General features: G+C 69.0%; 1 protein-coding gene across 4 annotated transcripts; it reads left to right on the top strand.

Moving 5' to 3' along the window:
• Positions 1 to 151: 151 nt before the first annotated feature.
• On the top strand, positions 152 to 13755 carry FMNL3 (formin like 3). Of its 4 annotated transcripts, none has more exons than XM_065654312.1 (27): positions 152 to 372; positions 2543 to 2626; positions 2708 to 2788; positions 2869 to 2945; positions 4178 to 4261; positions 4627 to 4779; positions 5918 to 6026; positions 6106 to 6182; positions 6259 to 6352; positions 6630 to 6704; positions 6795 to 6905; positions 6988 to 7134; positions 7222 to 7323; positions 7403 to 7649; positions 7835 to 7903; positions 8144 to 8268; positions 8345 to 8547; positions 9632 to 9866; positions 10246 to 10314; positions 10442 to 10522; positions 10617 to 10746; positions 10832 to 10992; positions 11671 to 11772; positions 11854 to 11943; positions 12027 to 12138; positions 12234 to 12331; positions 13275 to 13755. In XM_065654312.1, the coding sequence occupies exons 1-26, from the start codon at positions 226 to 228 to the stop codon at positions 12323 to 12325; spliced, it is 3057 nt and encodes a 1018-aa protein (XP_065510384.1). In that variant the 5' UTR covers positions 152 to 225; the 3' UTR covers positions 12326 to 12331; positions 13275 to 13755. The 4 variants fall into 4 exon arrangements, with proteins under 4 accessions (XP_065510384.1, XP_065510383.1, XP_065510385.1 ...); XM_065654311.1 differs by having other exon boundaries at positions 6985 to 7134; XM_065654314.1 differs by having other exon boundaries at positions 339 to 372; positions 2517 to 2626; positions 6985 to 7134.
• Positions 13756 to 15022: the final 1267 nt, after the last annotated feature.

Genomic DNA, 15022 nt, shown 5'->3' with positions numbered 1-15022 from the left:
GGCCAATCGGTACCTCGGGCTCTCTGCCTGCCGTCGGGCGCCCCCCGGTGGCGCCGCCGCCCGCCCGCCCTTGGGCGCCCCCTGGCGGCTCCGCCGCGGCACCGCGGGCAGCCCGGCGGGGCGGGGCGGGGCGGGGCGGGGCCGGGCGGGCCCGGGAGGCGGCAGCGGCGGCCGGACGCAACGGGCTTGTGCCTCCTCCGCCGCCCCCCGGTGCCTGGGCCGGGGATGGGGAACGTGGAGAGCGCGGACGGGGAGGCGCTGGCCCGGGGCCCGGGAGCGGCGGCGGGCCCGGGGGGGCCCGGGCTCCTCGCCCCGGGCAAGATGCCGATGCCGGAGCCCTGCGAGCTGGAGGAGCGCTTCGCCCTGGTGCTGGTGAGAGACCGACCCCCGGCCCCGCCCGCCGCGGTCCTCCGGTTCCCGGGGCGCCTCCCCAGGGCGCTTCCCCCGCGCCCCGTCCCTGCTCCCGCTCCGCTCCCTCCGGTCCCGCTGCGCCCTCCCGCTCGCTCCCTCCCCGGACCCCTACGCTGCGACCTCCCGGGCCGGACGCGCCCCGCCGCCGCGCTCCCCCCCGGCGTCCGGCTACGGGCGGGCGGGGACCGCGGGGACGGCACCGGCGGCCGGAGGAACCGGGGGCGGACAGGGAGCGCCGCTGCCCGCGGGCATGGGCAGTGGCCGCGGGGCTGGGAGCAGCCCCGGGGGAAGCCCGTCCCGGGACAGTCCCGAGGAGTGACGCGGCTCCCGATGCCGCCGTGGGGAGTCCCGTCGGCCCCGAGACTTTTCGATCCGGGAAAGTCCCCTCGGGGGTGTCACACGGGTCCTCGTGGGTGCGGTGGCCCCGTCGGCACGGGCGCTGTGTGTCCCCACTCCGCTGTGACAGCCGGGGCGGTGGCCGCACCGTAGCGCTCACCAAGGCTGCGGTGCCACCCGATTACCGGGGACACGGCTCAGCGGTGGCCTCACCGCCCCCCCCCCATCCCCCGTGACCCTGGTGCTACCGGGACCCCCAATGCCGTGGGGGCCACCGCGACCCACCAGCCGCTGGCTTGTCACACAGCGCGGTGGCCCCATGGCTGGGGTGGCACATCCGCGGCTTTCTTTTGGGGGGACACCACGGCCAGGTGACACCAGGGACACCACGGCACAGCTGTCCCGGTGGTGGCTGTAGCCAGCGGAAGCCGCGGCCGGGCAGGAAATGCCGAGCGTGGCCCCACGGGGCTCCGCGAGCCCGAAGCGGGGGGCAGCGGGGGGCACTTGCACCCACGGCGCGGGACTGTGTCCCCAGTGGCGAGTGGCACCCGCCCGCGGGGCTGTTGACCGTCCCCGCATCCCACGCGGAGTGGATGCGGGGGACACATCCTGCTGGCTGACACCAACGCCAGGGTGGAGATTTTGGGGGTGGCGGCACCGGGGGAACTTCGGTGCCGCCCCCCCCAAAATCCCCATCCCGGTGCTGGGGAGGAAAATATTTCATCATGTAACGGGGCTGGTGGCCCCCGAACGGGCAGGATTTGTCCCGAAGTGTCCCCCAGCCCCAGGGTGGGCTCCAGCCGCGGTAGCCCCCGGTCCCTGGCGGGGGCTGAGTCCCGGGGCAGCGGGAGGGGGTCCCGGAGCCGGGCGGGGGCGGAGGAAATGCCCGGCCAGGAGCGGCCGCGCTCCCGCCACAAAGGCAGGAAGCCGAGCGGCGGGAACGAGGGCGGCTGCGCTTCACAGCCCCCCCAGTGCCCCCCGCCCCTGCCCGGGGACTCCACGTCCCCCCCCCCACGCGCCTCCGTCCCCGGGATTTTGCCGTCGTGGCCAAAGAACTGCGGCCCCACGGGGAGGGAGCCAACATCCCCGTCCCCGTGGCAATTTTGGTGGGACCCCGTCCCGGTGGTGACATCCCTGCTCCCGTTGGACTGTCCCCCTCCCGCGCCCCCCCCCGGGTGCCCGGCCTCGCCCAGGCTCTGCCCCGGTTTCCTGCAGCTCCGTGGGACCGAGATGACCAGGGGAGGGATAATTTTAGCTGCCACGGGGCGGGCGGAACGTCGGCACCTCCCCGCTGCGGTGATGGCCGTATCCTGCTAACGGTGCTGTGCCGCGGCCACCTCGCCGGGGTGGCATCGCCCGCTAGGGCAGCCTCAAGCCCACGGCCACCCAGTATCCCCAGTTTCCACCCTGGCATCCCGTTGGTGTCCTTGGTGACACCCGTGTCCCAGGCCACGTCTTGCCCCAGTGTTCCCCACTCTCCGCCGGGACGATGCCCAGCACCCCGGCAAGCGCCGTGGCCACGGTCGGGGAGCGGAGGCTGCGGTTTTCTGGCGAGGAAGCGGGTGCAGACAGGAAGGACGGGTTGGCGCTGACGAGATTTGGTGCTGCCGGTGGCTGGCACGTAGCAATGATGGCACTGCTGTCTCCATGCCACATGTGTGGCACCAGTGCCCCAGTGTCCCAGTGTCCCTCAGGGGGGGACCCTGGATGTGCCGTGGGTCTGGGTGCCCCCGGGGTGGGGAGTGTCCCAGTGTCTCCGTGTCCCCTAGGGTGACAGTCCCCACTCTGCCCCCAGAGCTCCATGAACCTGCCCCCGGACAAGGCCCGGCTGCTGCGCCAGTACGACAATGAGAAGAAGTGGGACCTCATCTGCGACCAGGTGTGGGACCGGGGTGTCACGGGGGGGCTGAGGTGGGGTCCGTGCTGCCGTGCAGTGTCACCGCCCCCCTGTCCCCCCCAGGAGCGGTTCCAGGTGAAGAGCCCCCCCCACACCTACATCCAGAAGCTGCGGAGCTTCCTGGAGCCAGGCGTCACGCGGAAGGTGAGGGGCCGGGGGTGCTGGGGGGCTCCGGAGGGTGGGAGCCATGGGGGGGCACGGCTCAGCACCTGCTTTGTCCCCAGAAGTTCAGGCGGAGGGTGCAGGAGTCGACCAAGGTCCTGCGTGAGCTGGAGATCAGCCTGAGGACCAACCACATCGGGTGAGCGCGGGGTCTCGGGGGGGTTGTTTGTGGGGTCCCAGGGAGGGGCACAGGGTCCCGGGGGGGTCACAGGGCCCCCGACCAGCCCCGCTGCAGCTGCAGGGGAAGCCGGAGGCGCTGCAGGAACTGGGCCGGTCCCTGGCCAGGGCTGCCGGTGAGCGGGTCCCGGGGGCGGATGCCGCGGGCGGATGGGCCGCGGTGACACCCCGTGGTGACACCCTGTGTGAAGCAGCACGGATGGATCCTGCCCGGCTCCTCCCGGCACTGCGGGGCTCGGCACCGGCACCCCGACCCCACACCGGTGGCTCGTCCCTCCGGTGTGATGCACCAGAGCTGCGTGGGCTGGCCGGAGGGACGGGGACGTTACTGGGGACAGTGGGGACGTCACCGTGGGTGCCTGGCTCCGTGGCCGTGTGCTCGAGGTGGCTGGTGCACGTGCCGGGCTGTGCCACGGCCGCACCGTTCGACTCTTCCCCACTCACAGCCTGAAAATAGCAGCGACCGGAGACAGGAAACAGGCTGGGGCGAGGGGCTGGCGCCGGCAGGAAAGGGGCGGCTGTGGCCCCCCCAGCCTCCCCGGCTCCCGCTGCTGCCTGACTCAGCCGCGGGCAGGGGTGCGGGCAGGGGTGCGGGCAGGGGTGCGGGCAGGGGTGCAGGCAGGGGTGCGGGCAGGGGTGCGGGCAGGAGGCCGAGGCCATGGGTGCACCCCCTGTGCTCGCAGTGCTCCTGGGTGCAGCCCCCGCACACAGTCCCTCTCCCCGTGCGTGCCCCCGCCATGTGCAGACGCCCCCATGCACATGCCCATCTTGTGCAACCCTGTGCCCCCCTTGCCGTACACCCCCCCCCCAATAGGTAGCCCCTGTACACACACCCCTGTGCACCCCCGTGCCCCCCCTCCACGCACACACACATCCCTTGCACCCCCCGCCCTGCACATCTCAGGCAGGCTCCTTGTGCAGCACCTCACACCTGCACCCTCGTCCGCTCCCAGGGGGCCAGGGCACCCTGAACCCCCCACTGCAGGGTGCCCGGGGCTGGGGAGGGGGGCACAGCCCCAGCACCCAGCACAGCTTCCCGCAGACAAAGCTGCCCTGGCACTGGCACCACCGATAGCAGAGGGGCTGCCCCTGCCGCCCCCTCCCCATCCCTGCAGCAGGTCCCCGTGGTGGGGGGATCACGCCGTGGGGGGGTCCCCAGCTCCTGCAGGCCCTGACGGGTGCTGGGTGCTGTAGGTGGGTGCGTGAGTTCCTCAACGACGAGAACAAGGGGCTGGATGTGCTGGTGAACTACTTGTCCTTTGCCCAGTGCGCCGTCATGTGAGTGGGGTGCTGGGGGGTCCCTGGGGTGCTGGGGGGTCCCTGGGATGTGGGGGGTCCCTGGGCTGCTCTGGGACCAGGGATGCAGAGGGTCCTGGTGCCCCCGGGCAGGTCCCTGTTGTGGGTGGCCGATACTGCTCGTCCCTTATCGGCACCAGCACGTGGGGACGCACCTGCCATGGGATCCCGAGGGACACGGGATGCTCGGTCCCCTCCTGCCCACCCGGGCCGGGGGTCCCAGGGCCCCCCCTCGCACCTCTCCCTGCCCCGCCGCTGCCGCCTGCTTCAGCGCTTGCCGCGGTGGCTGTGCTGCTCCGTGCCAAAGCCGTGTGCCCCCCGCCACCCCGCGCGCGTGTCCCACCCAGGTTGGACCTGGAGGGCCTGGGAGGTGGCGAGGACGGCGCGCTGGAGAAGCTGCGCACCTGGAGCAGGTCGATCGAGGATCTGCAGCACCCCAGCGCCCTGCCCGCCCCCTTCGCCAGCAGCCTGGCCCGCTCTGCCCGCCAGACCGCCCTCCGGTACGTACCCGCCGTGCCACCAGCTGCAGGGGACGGCATTCTGCCGTGCCCAGCAGCTGCCCCGTTCTGCCGGCTCCGGCTGGCCACGGCGCTGCCGCTTGCTGCGTGTTGTGTCGAGCAGTGTCCAGCCACGGTGTGTGCCGTGCCAGCGTGCCTTGCGCCACGCACAAGCCTGCCTGTGCTGTATGTTGTGCCATTGTGCCCTGTGCCATAAGCCATCCCAATTGCGGCGTGTGCCACACCAAGCACCGTCCTGCCATGGGGTGTGCTGGGCCCTGCACCATCCTGCCGTGGTGTCTGCCATGCCAAGTGTGCCCCGTGCCGCGCACAATCCTGCCCATGGTGTGTGCCAGGCCATGGACCATCCTGCCCTGTGCCATAAACCCTCCTGGTTGTGGTGTGTGCCATTCCAAGCGCCACCCTGCCATGGTGCGTACCGTGCCATGCGCCATCCTGCCTGTGGTGCGCTCTGTACCGCCCACTGTCCTGCCCTGTGCCACACACCATCGCGTCTGTGGCACACGCCACATCCCATATGCCGGCTCTGCCTCCGCTGCGCTGCGAGCACCAGGCTGTGCCTTGCTCACGGTGCGGCTGTGCCGTGGCACGTGGCTGCAATCTGCGCTGCCTCGCGTGCCGTGTCCCCTCCTGCCCGCCGTGCCGTGCCGTGCCGTGCCCTGCCCGCCCGCAGCAGCTCGGCGCTGCCGGCCCCGTCCTGCCCGTCCCTGCGCCCGTCGCGGCCGCGCTGCCTCCGCTCGCCCTGCTCTGGCTCTGTCCGTGCCCTGGGGTAATGCGCCCCATTCTGCTTCCAGGGCCGGGCCCCCCCTCTCTGGCTGCTCTCTCTCTCTCTCCTCCGTGCCCGCCTCGCCGCTCGCCCGCCGGGTAAGTACCGGCTGCCCGTGGCCGGCGCGGCGCTCGCGGCGGCTTCGCTCCGCGTCTCCGCCAGCCTCTGTCCCTCTTGCCCTCCAGCTGCTTCTCTTTGCCTCTGCCCCTCCAAAAGCCCTGCTGTCCCCATGCTGTCCCCACGCTGTCCCCACCCTGGTCCCCACCTGCGGGTCTGGTTCCCACCCGGGCGAGCGCTGGCGGTGCAGCACCGGCGGCGCGGGGTCCCGCTCACCGGCACCTCGTGTCCCCCCAGCTACGGCACGCTGCCGAGCCGCAGGGCGCTGAAGAACTCGCGCCTGGTGAGCCAGAAGGACGACGTCCACCTCTGCATCATGTGTCTCCGGGCCATCATGAACTACCAGGTACTGCCGTCCCGCGGCGGGGGGGACGCTGCCGCCACCGCGCCAGCACCACTGACACCGTCCCTGCCCCGTCCCACAGTATGGCTTCAACCTGGTCATGTCCCACCCCCACGCAGTCAACGAGATTGCCCTGAGCCTCAATAACAAGAACCCCAGGTAAGGGGGGGCCTGGCAGTGGCGGGGGGGTCGCGGTGCCACCGGGTGTGACGGTGCCGGTGCTGCTGTGCCGCAGGACAAAGGCGCTGGTGCTGGAGCTGCTGGCGGCCGTCTGCCTGGTGCGGGGCGGCCACGAGATCATCCTGGCAGCCTTCGACAACTTCAAGGAGGTGCGGGGGGAGCGGGGGGCAGGAGTGGGGTGGGGACACTGGGGCGCTGGGGGGGACAGGGGCAGGCTGGGATTGGGGACCAGGCCCCAGGGAATGGAGGAACTGGGGACACCAGGACCAGACTGGGATAGGGAGCCTGCGGGATGAAGTCAGGTTGGGACCGGGGCGTCGGGGGACACCAGGAGCAGACTGGGCTGAGGGAACTGGAGCCCGGGGGATCTGGGGACAGCGATGTGGGGACCAGTCCGGGTGAACCCCGTGTCCGCTGCCCGCCCAGGTCTGCAAGGAGAAGCACCGCTTCGAGCGCCTCATGGACTATTTCCGCAACGAGGACAGCAGCATCGACTTCATGGTGGGACCCCTGCTCCCGGGCTCGGGGTGGGGGGCCCTGTGGTGACGGGGGGGCGGGGGGGGCTCCGGGTGACGCCAGCCCTGCCCGCAGGTGGCCTGCATGCAGTTCATCAACATCGTGGTGCACTCCGTGGAGGACATGAACTTCCGCGTCCATCTGCAGTACGAGTTCACCAAGCTGGGGCTGGAGGAGTTCCTGCAGGTCCGGGGGGGCTGGGGGGCTTGGCGGGGCCACCCCGAGGACCTCCCCCCCCATCCCTGACGCCGCCCCGATGCCGCAGAAGTCGAGGCACACGGAGAGTGAGAAGCTGCAGGTGCAGATCCAGGCGTACCTGGACAATGTCTTCGACGTGGGGGGGCTGCTGGAGGACGCCGAGACCAAGAACGTGGCTCTGGAGAAGGTGGAGGAGCTGGAGGAGCATCTGTCCCACGTACGTGAGCGGAGGGGGTCCCAGGACATCAGCGGTGATAGCGGGAGGGGTCCCCGAGCCGCTGTCACAGCCGCGTCCCCCCCGCAGCTGACGGAGAAGCTGCTGGACCTGGAGAACGAGAACATGATGCGGGTGGCGGAGCTGGAGAAGCAGCTGCTGCAGCGGGAGAAGGAGCTGGAGGCGGTGAAGGTGCGTGGGGGCTGTGGGGGCTGTGGGGAGCGGGGCAGGGTCTTGTCACCCCCCCCGGCCTGACTCTCACTGTCCCCAGGAGACCTACGAGCACACGAGCCACCAAGTGCACACGCTGCGGCGGATGATCAAGGAGAAGGACGAGGCTTTCCGCCGCCGCTACGGCTCCGAGCCGCCCCCCGTGCCGGGCGCTGAGCCCCCTCCCCAGCCTGAGCCCGAGCCCCTGGAGGAGCCCCTGCGGGTCCCCGTCCTGCCCCCCGCGGAGCCTGCACCCCCCCCGCCCCCCCCGCCGCCCCCCCTGCCACCCCCTGCACCCCCGCTCCCAGGTGAGGGTCCCCAAAATCGGGACATCCCCGAGCTGGGCTGTCCCCAGAGCTGGGGCATCCCCAGGTTGGGGGGGTGGCTCCAAAACTTGGGTGTCCTCAGTGCTGGGCCACTCCTAAGGCTGGGGGGTCCCCAAAATGGGGCTGTCCCCGCTGGGGCACGATGTCACCCCCGCCTCCCTTCGCAGGCAAGTGCCCCCCGGCCCCGCCGCTGCCCGGGGCTTCGCCCTCCATCGCTCTCACCGTGGGGCTCTCGGGTAGGTGGGCACGGGGACCGTGGGGACGGTGCCGGGACCGTGGGGACAGAGGAAGAGGGAGGTTTGCAGGGAGCAGGGGGTCGGGGTTGCGATGGCCAAGGGATGGGCGCAGGGACCACGGCAAAGGGATGGAGCGGCACAGGGGACGGTGACGGCCTGGGGACCGGGTGGCTCAGGGTGGGCAGAGCCCACGTCCCCCGGCCCTGGCGGAGGCTGAGCTGGGTCCTGCCCCGCTGGCAGCCATCCGCATCAAGAAGCCCATCAAGACCAAGTTCCGCCTGCCCGTCTTCAACTGGACGGCGCTGAAGCCCAACCAGATCAGCGGGACGGTGTTCAGCGAGCTGGACGACGAGCGGGTGCTGGAGGTGAGCCTGGGCTCAGCCTGAGCACCGGGGAGGTGACACCACTGCCACCCCTGAGCTGCCCACCTTGTCCCACCAGGACCTGGACCTGGAGCGCTTCGAGGAGCTCTTCAAGACGAAGGCGCAGGGTCCTGCCCTTGACCTTGTCTGTGCCAAGAACAAGGCATCGCAGAAAGCGGCCAGCAAGGTGACGCTGCTGGAGGCCAACCGCGCCAAGAACCTGGCCATCACCCTGCGCAAGGCGGGCCGCAGCGCCGAGGAGATCTGCAGAGCCATCCACACGTATGGGGGTGCTGGGGTGCAGGGGGCTGGTTGGGGTGCAGAGGGTTAGAAAGGGCGCAGGGGGGAGAGCAGGGCACAGAGGGGCTGGTTGGGGTGGAGGGTGCCCAGACGTGGTGCAGGGGGCTCACACAGGGTGCAGGGGGCTGGTTGGGGTGGAGGGTGCCCAGACGTGGTGCAGGGGGCTCACACAGGGTGCAGGGGGCTGGTTGGGGTGGAGGGTGCCCAGACGTGCTGCAGGGGGCTCACACAGGGTGCAGGGGGCTGGTTGGGGTGGAGGGTGCCCAGACGTGGTGCAGGGGGCTCACACAGGGTGCAGGGGGTGGTTGGGGTGGAGGGGAACCAGACAGGGTATGAGGTGTCTGGTTGGGGTGCACTGGATCCAGGCAGGATGCAGGGGGCCCAGACAAGGTGCAGGGTGCTGATTGGGGTGCAGGGGGGGCAGGCAGGGTGCAGAGGGTTTGACTGGGGCGCAAGGGGGCTGGTAGGGGTTCAGGTGGACCAGACAGGGTGCAGGAGGTCTGGTTGGGGTGCAGAGGCTCACACAGGGTGCAGGGGCTGGTTGGGGTGCAGGGGAGCCAGGCAGGCTGAAAGAGGGCTGATGGGGGGTGCAGCATGTCTGATTGGGGTGCAGGGAGGACAGCAGGGTGCAGGGGGCTGGCTGGGGTGGAGGGGGAACAGACAGGCCGCGGCGGGGGCTGGTTGGGGTGCACTGGGTCCGGACAGGGTGCAGGAGGGCTGGTTGGGGTGCACTGGATTCAGACACTGTGCAGAGGGGCTCGCTGGAGTGCAGGGGGCTGGTTGGGGTGCAGGGCGCCCAGGGAGGGTGCAGGGGGTCTGGCTGGGGTGCTCTGGATTCAGACACTGTGCAGAGGGGCTGGCTGGGGTACAAGGGGCTGATTGGGGTGCGGGGGGGGCAAGCAGGGTGCAGGGGGTCTGGCTGGGGTGTAATGGGTCCAGGCAGGGTGCAGGGGGAATCGCGGGATGCAAGGGGTTGGTTGGGGTGCAGGGTGCCCAGGCAGGGTGCAGGGGCTCTGGTTGGAGCGCAGTGGGGTGCCGGTCCCCGACGGTGCCGGGCGCGGGGCAGGTTCGACCTGGCGACGCTGCCGGTGGACTTTGTGGAGTGCCTGATGCGGTTCCTGCCGACGGAGGCGGAGGCGAAGGCGCTGCGGCAGTACGAGCGGGAGCGCAAGCCGCTGGAGGAGCTGGCGGACGAGGACCGGTTCATGCTGCAGTTCAGCAAGGTGGAGCGGCTGCCGCAGCGCATGGCCATCATGGCCTTCCTGGGGAACTTCGCCGAGAACCTCCAGATGCTGACGCCGGTATGGAGCTGAGGAGGGAGGGGATTCCACCCAGCGGGGGTGCCTGAGCCCCACGCTCCGGCTGGACCTCCCGTTGGGTTCACATTGGAGGGGGTCGGGCTTGCTGAGTAGCAAGTGACAGGATGAGATGAAACGGCCTCAAGTTGCGCCAGGAAAGGTTGAGGTTGGATCTGGGGAACAATTTCTTCCCCAAAGCGCTGTGGGGCATTGGAACAGGCTGCCCAGGGCAGTGCTGGAGTCACCATCCCTGGAGGGGTTGGACAGATGGACATGAGGTTCTCAGGACACGCGGCAGTGCCAGGGCTGGGTAATGGTTGGACTGGACGATCTTGAGGGGCTTTTCCAACCCAAACGCTTCTCTGATTCTGTCCCCCTGCAGCAACTCAACGCCATCATCGCGGCCTCGGCCTCCGTCAAGTCGTCCCAGAAGCTGAAGCGCATGTTGGAGGTGAGAGTGGAGGGGACCAGGGGATGTGGGGACCAGCTGGGGCAGGGTCCTGCCCTCCATCCCTGCCGAGGGAGTCCTGTGGGGATCTCCTCCCTCCCTGACCCCCGTATCCCCTTTTCCCCTGCAGATCATCTTGGCGCTGGGCAACTACATGAACAGCAGCAAACGCGGCGCCGTCTACGGCTTCAAACTGCAGAGCCTGGACCTGGTGGGCACCCCGGGCCCCCTGCCCAGCTCCCTGGGACTGCGTGGGCCCCGGGGGTCCCATTCCACAGCCCTGACCCCCTCAAATCACCCCGCAGCTCCTGGACACCAAGTCGACAGACAGGAAGATGACGCTGCTGCATTTCATCGCGCTGACGGTGCGGGAGAAGTACCCGGAGCTGGCGACCTTCTGGCAGGAGCTGCACTTCGTGGAGAAGGCGGCTGCAGGTGCCTCCCACATCCCTGCACCCCCCGCAACTCGCCCTCCCGCCTAGGGCTGTGGGTCCCCTGAGCTGTCCCCATGTCCTCACAGTGTCCCTGGAGAATGTGCTGCTGGATGTGAAGGAGCTGGGCCGGGGGATGGAGCTGCTGCGGCGCGAGTGCGGGCTGCACGAGAGCGGCGTCCTGCGCACCTTCCTGGCTGCCAGTGAGGGCAAGCTGGAGCGGCTGCAGAAGGACGCGCGGACGGCCGAGGTGAGGGCTGTGAGGCGGCCGTGCCTTGCACACGCCTTGGCATGCACACCATGCTTTGCACGCTCCTTGTGCATGCCTTGCTTTGCACACTCCTCTTGCATTCCTTGTCATGCACACCTTGCTATGCACACTCCTCGTGCACATTTTGCATTGCACGGCTTTTGTCCATGCCTTGCTTTGCACACTCCTTGTGTACATCTTGCATTGCACAGTCCTTGTCCATGCCTTGCTTTGCATGCTGCTTGTGCACACCTTGCTTTGCACGCTCATTGTGCACAGCTTGCTTTGCACGGTTCTTGTGCATGCCTTGCTTTGCACACTCCTCTTGCATTCCTTGTCACGCACACCTTGTCATGCACACCTTGCTTTGCATGCCCCTTGTGCACGTCTTGCTTTGCATGGCTCTTGTCCATGCCTTGCTTTGTACACTCCTTGTCATGCACACCTTGCCTTGCACACTCCTTGTGCATGTCTTGCATTGCACGGCTCTTGTCCCTGCCTCGCTTTGCACACTCCTTGTGCACAGCTGGCTTGCTTTGCATACTCCTCGTGTGTGTGCCTTGCTTTGCACGGTTCTTATGCACGTCCAGCCTTCCCTTGCACACCCCTCACGCTGGGAGGCAGCTGTGCGCCATGGGACGTGCCGCCCATCGGTGACCGCCCCGTCCCCCTGACCAGGACGCCTATACTGCGGTGGTGCGGTATTTCGGTGAGAGCCCCAAGATGACCCCCCCGTCTGTCTTCTTCCCGGTCTTTGTCCGGTTCATCCGCTGCTACAAGGTGAGACGAGGCCGGGAGGGGACAGGCGGGAGTTTGGTGACACCGCGGGACCAGGTCCCACCATCCCCCTCGCCCTGGCAGGACGCGGAGCAGGAGAACGAGGCGCGGAAGAAGCAGGAGGAGGTGATGCGGGAGAAGCTGCTGGCACAAGAGGCCAAGAAGCAGGAGAAGGTGAGTGTGGGTGGGCACACGGGGGGGACACGTGGAGGGGAGACCCGTGTCCCCAGCCTGGCACCCCTGCGCCTCCCTTGCAGCGCAACAAGTGGCAGCAGCAGGAGCTGATCGCGGAGCTGCGCCGGCGCCAGGCCAAGGACCATCGGCCCGTCTATGAGGGCAAGGACGGCACCATCGAGGACATCATCACCGGTACGGCCCCCGCCGCCCCCCCGGCCCGGACGCCTGGGTCCCTCTGGTGTGCGGGGGCTGACGTGTCCCTGTCCCCCCGCCCGTGCCCCCCGCAGCGCTGAAGAGCGTTCCCTTCACGGCCCGCACGGCCAAGCGGGGCTCCCGCTTCTTCTGCGACCCGTCCCACCACGACGAGTCCAGCTGTTAGCCCCAGGTACCGCGGCATGCCCGGCCCCGCGGCCCCCGGATCCCCCTGGATCCCGCGGATCCCCCTGGGCGCCCCTGGATCCCCCTGGCCCCGCATGCCCCCTCCTGCACGCTCCCCACCCCCCCGCATGCCGTGACCCCGGGGTGCCCAGAACCCCCCAGCCCTTCGGTGCGGAGCTGGGTCCTGGGCCGGGAGCCTCGTCCCAACACTGGATCGCAGCACTGGATCCCAGTACAGGATCCTGGTGCAAGGCTGGTCCTGGCACAGGATCCCAGTGCAGTACTGGGACCCAGCACAGAGCTCTGGAACAGGATCCCCGCACTGGATCCTGGTGCAGTGTTGGGTCTTGGCCCAGGATCCCAGTGCAGGACGGGGTTTCCAGTACGGGGTCTTTGATGCAGAGTGGGGTCCCAGCACAGGATCCCAGTGCAATACTGGATCCCAGTGCAGGACGGGGTTTCCAGTACGGGGTCTTTGATGCAGAGTGGGGTCCCAGCACAGGATCCCAGTGCAATACTGGATCCCAGCAGAGGATCCTGGCACCAGATCCCAGTACAAGGCTGGGTCCCAACGAGGGTCCTGGTGCAAGACCAAGTTACCAGCAATTGGGGATCTTGCTGCAGTGTGGGGTCCTAGTGCTGTACTGGATCCCAGAGCGGGATCCCAGTGCAATACCAGATGCCAGCACAGGATCCCGGTGCAATACTGGATCCCAGTGCAATACTGGATCCCCGTGCAGGATCCCGGGGCAATACTGGATCCCAGTGCAAGGTCCCAGTGCAAGGTCCCAGTGCAATACTGGATCCCCGTGCAGGATCCTGGGGCAATAGTGGCTCCCAGTGCGGTGCCTGCAGGCGCAGCCCTGCGCTCCCTTGGCCCTGCTGGGGTCACCTGCGTGTCCCCAGGCCAGGGTCCCTGACACGGTCCCTTTGTCCCTTCCATCCTGCAGCGGCAGCCGGACCCGCCTGTAGCTGAGTGAGGGTGAGGACCCGGGACAGCCCGTGCGGGGGGAGGTCGGGCTGCCTCAGTTTCCCCTCCTCACCCCGCTCTGCCATGCAGGGCCGGGGGGGCTCCGTCCCGTCCCTGGCACCGCGCAGGGACATCCCGTGTCACCGGCCTTGCTCAGGCTCGCAGGCGTCACCAAACCCCCCTGGCTGGGGGGGGGAATCTCGAGGCCAAATCCTGTGGCTGCGGTGGGGGCTGAGCCCTGCGGTGTCCCCTCCTCGTAGGGGTCCCTGGGGGGGGGTGTCAGCACCCCAGAGCCCCCGTCCCACCGTGGGGCCCCCACTACCCGGCGCTCGTCACTTTGACCACTGATGTGAACACTAATTGCCAAAAAAAAAAGGGACCAAAGCAGAGCGGGGTGGGGGGTGGCAGGATGGTGCCCCCTGCCCCCGACCCTCCCCAGTGACTTTTTGTACATGTGAAATATATGGAGTCTTTTACATGGCCCTGCCTGTGTTGGGGGGAGGTGCAGAGGGCACCCAGGCATCTGGGGAGCCCCCCCATGTCCTGGAGTGGGAGGGGGGGCACATCCACGGGCAGGGAGCAGCCCCTTAAGCCGAGCTTTGCCAGCTGCATTAGTAAAGCTGCAGGATTAAGGGGGCACCCACTTTGTTGAGAGGGGGAAGCCCCTCCACATCACCAGCCCCAGTTCACCCCAGTGCTGGCAGCCGGGGGGGGCTCAGAGCAGTTTTTGGGGGTGCAAGAGGAGGCAGGGGGTTTGGGGGACAGGGGATTCAGGGGCAGGGGGCAGCCCTGGCTTCGCCCCCCCGCTTGGTGCTGGGGAGGGATGCAGGAGCATCGGGGTCACCCCATCCCCTCCCCTCGGCACGCTGAGGGGCAGGATGTGACCCCACTTCCCCCACCCTCAGGATTAGCCCTAAAAGGAGGAATAAAAGTTTCCCCTAATCCCCTCTTGGGGCGGGGGATTACCAGCACCGCCACACCCAGCCCCGCATCCAGCCCCCCCGGCCCCGCTGCCTTTTAATCCGCTGTCCCCAGCGCCGTCCCGCTCTGTCCCCAAGTGCCACCGAAGACGCTGTGGGCAAAGGCGCTGCTGTCTGTCCGTCCATCCCTCTGTCCGTCCGTCTGCTGGGGTCTAGGGTCCCTCTGTCCCCTGGGCGTCCCCCTCGGCCTCACGGGACAGGCGCCGCTCGCCCTGTGCCGGGGCAGCTGCCAAACCCTCGGCCTGCAGCAGCAGGTGGCAGCCGAGGAAGAAGAGGGCGAAGGTGACGGCAAGGCCAAGCACCAGCACCACGGCGATTTGGGCGGCCACCCCCGCATCCCCTCCCCGGGCACCGGCCTGCGCGCTGCCGTTCATCTCCTCCTCCTCCTCGTCCCGGCGCAGAGTGCGGGCGTGCGGGGCGGTGGCTCGTCGGTGACAGCCGGGGAGGGTTTAAGTGATGTCAGGGACCATCTCAGCCGCCCCCGCCGCCCCCCTCGCTCTGCTGGTGCCCTGCGGGTGCCCCCCCTGGGCAGGGGAAGCGGCTTTGCCTTCCTCTTGCTGCTGGGGACGGGCACAGAGTCCTGCAGGGAGGGGGGATCACCCCGTCCCCTCCCCTGGGGGGCAGCTGGGGTCACCCCACTGGGGTATCGGGGTCCCACGGCCCATCCCGGCCTGTGCGCACACCCCAGTTCAGCCCTCGCACCCCCTTCCCTCCCACCCTGCGGACACTGGGCCTATCAACAGCCAGG

Source organism: Caloenas nicobarica, chromosome 33, assembly GCF_036013445.1.
Source record: "Caloenas nicobarica isolate bCalNic1 chromosome 33, bCalNic1.hap1, whole genome shotgun sequence".
Lineage (NCBI taxonomy): Eukaryota > Metazoa > Chordata > Aves > Columbiformes > Columbidae > Caloenas > Caloenas nicobarica.
Note: the sequence above shows the minus strand (reverse complement) of the source record. Positions and strands in the feature narration are given on the sequence as shown.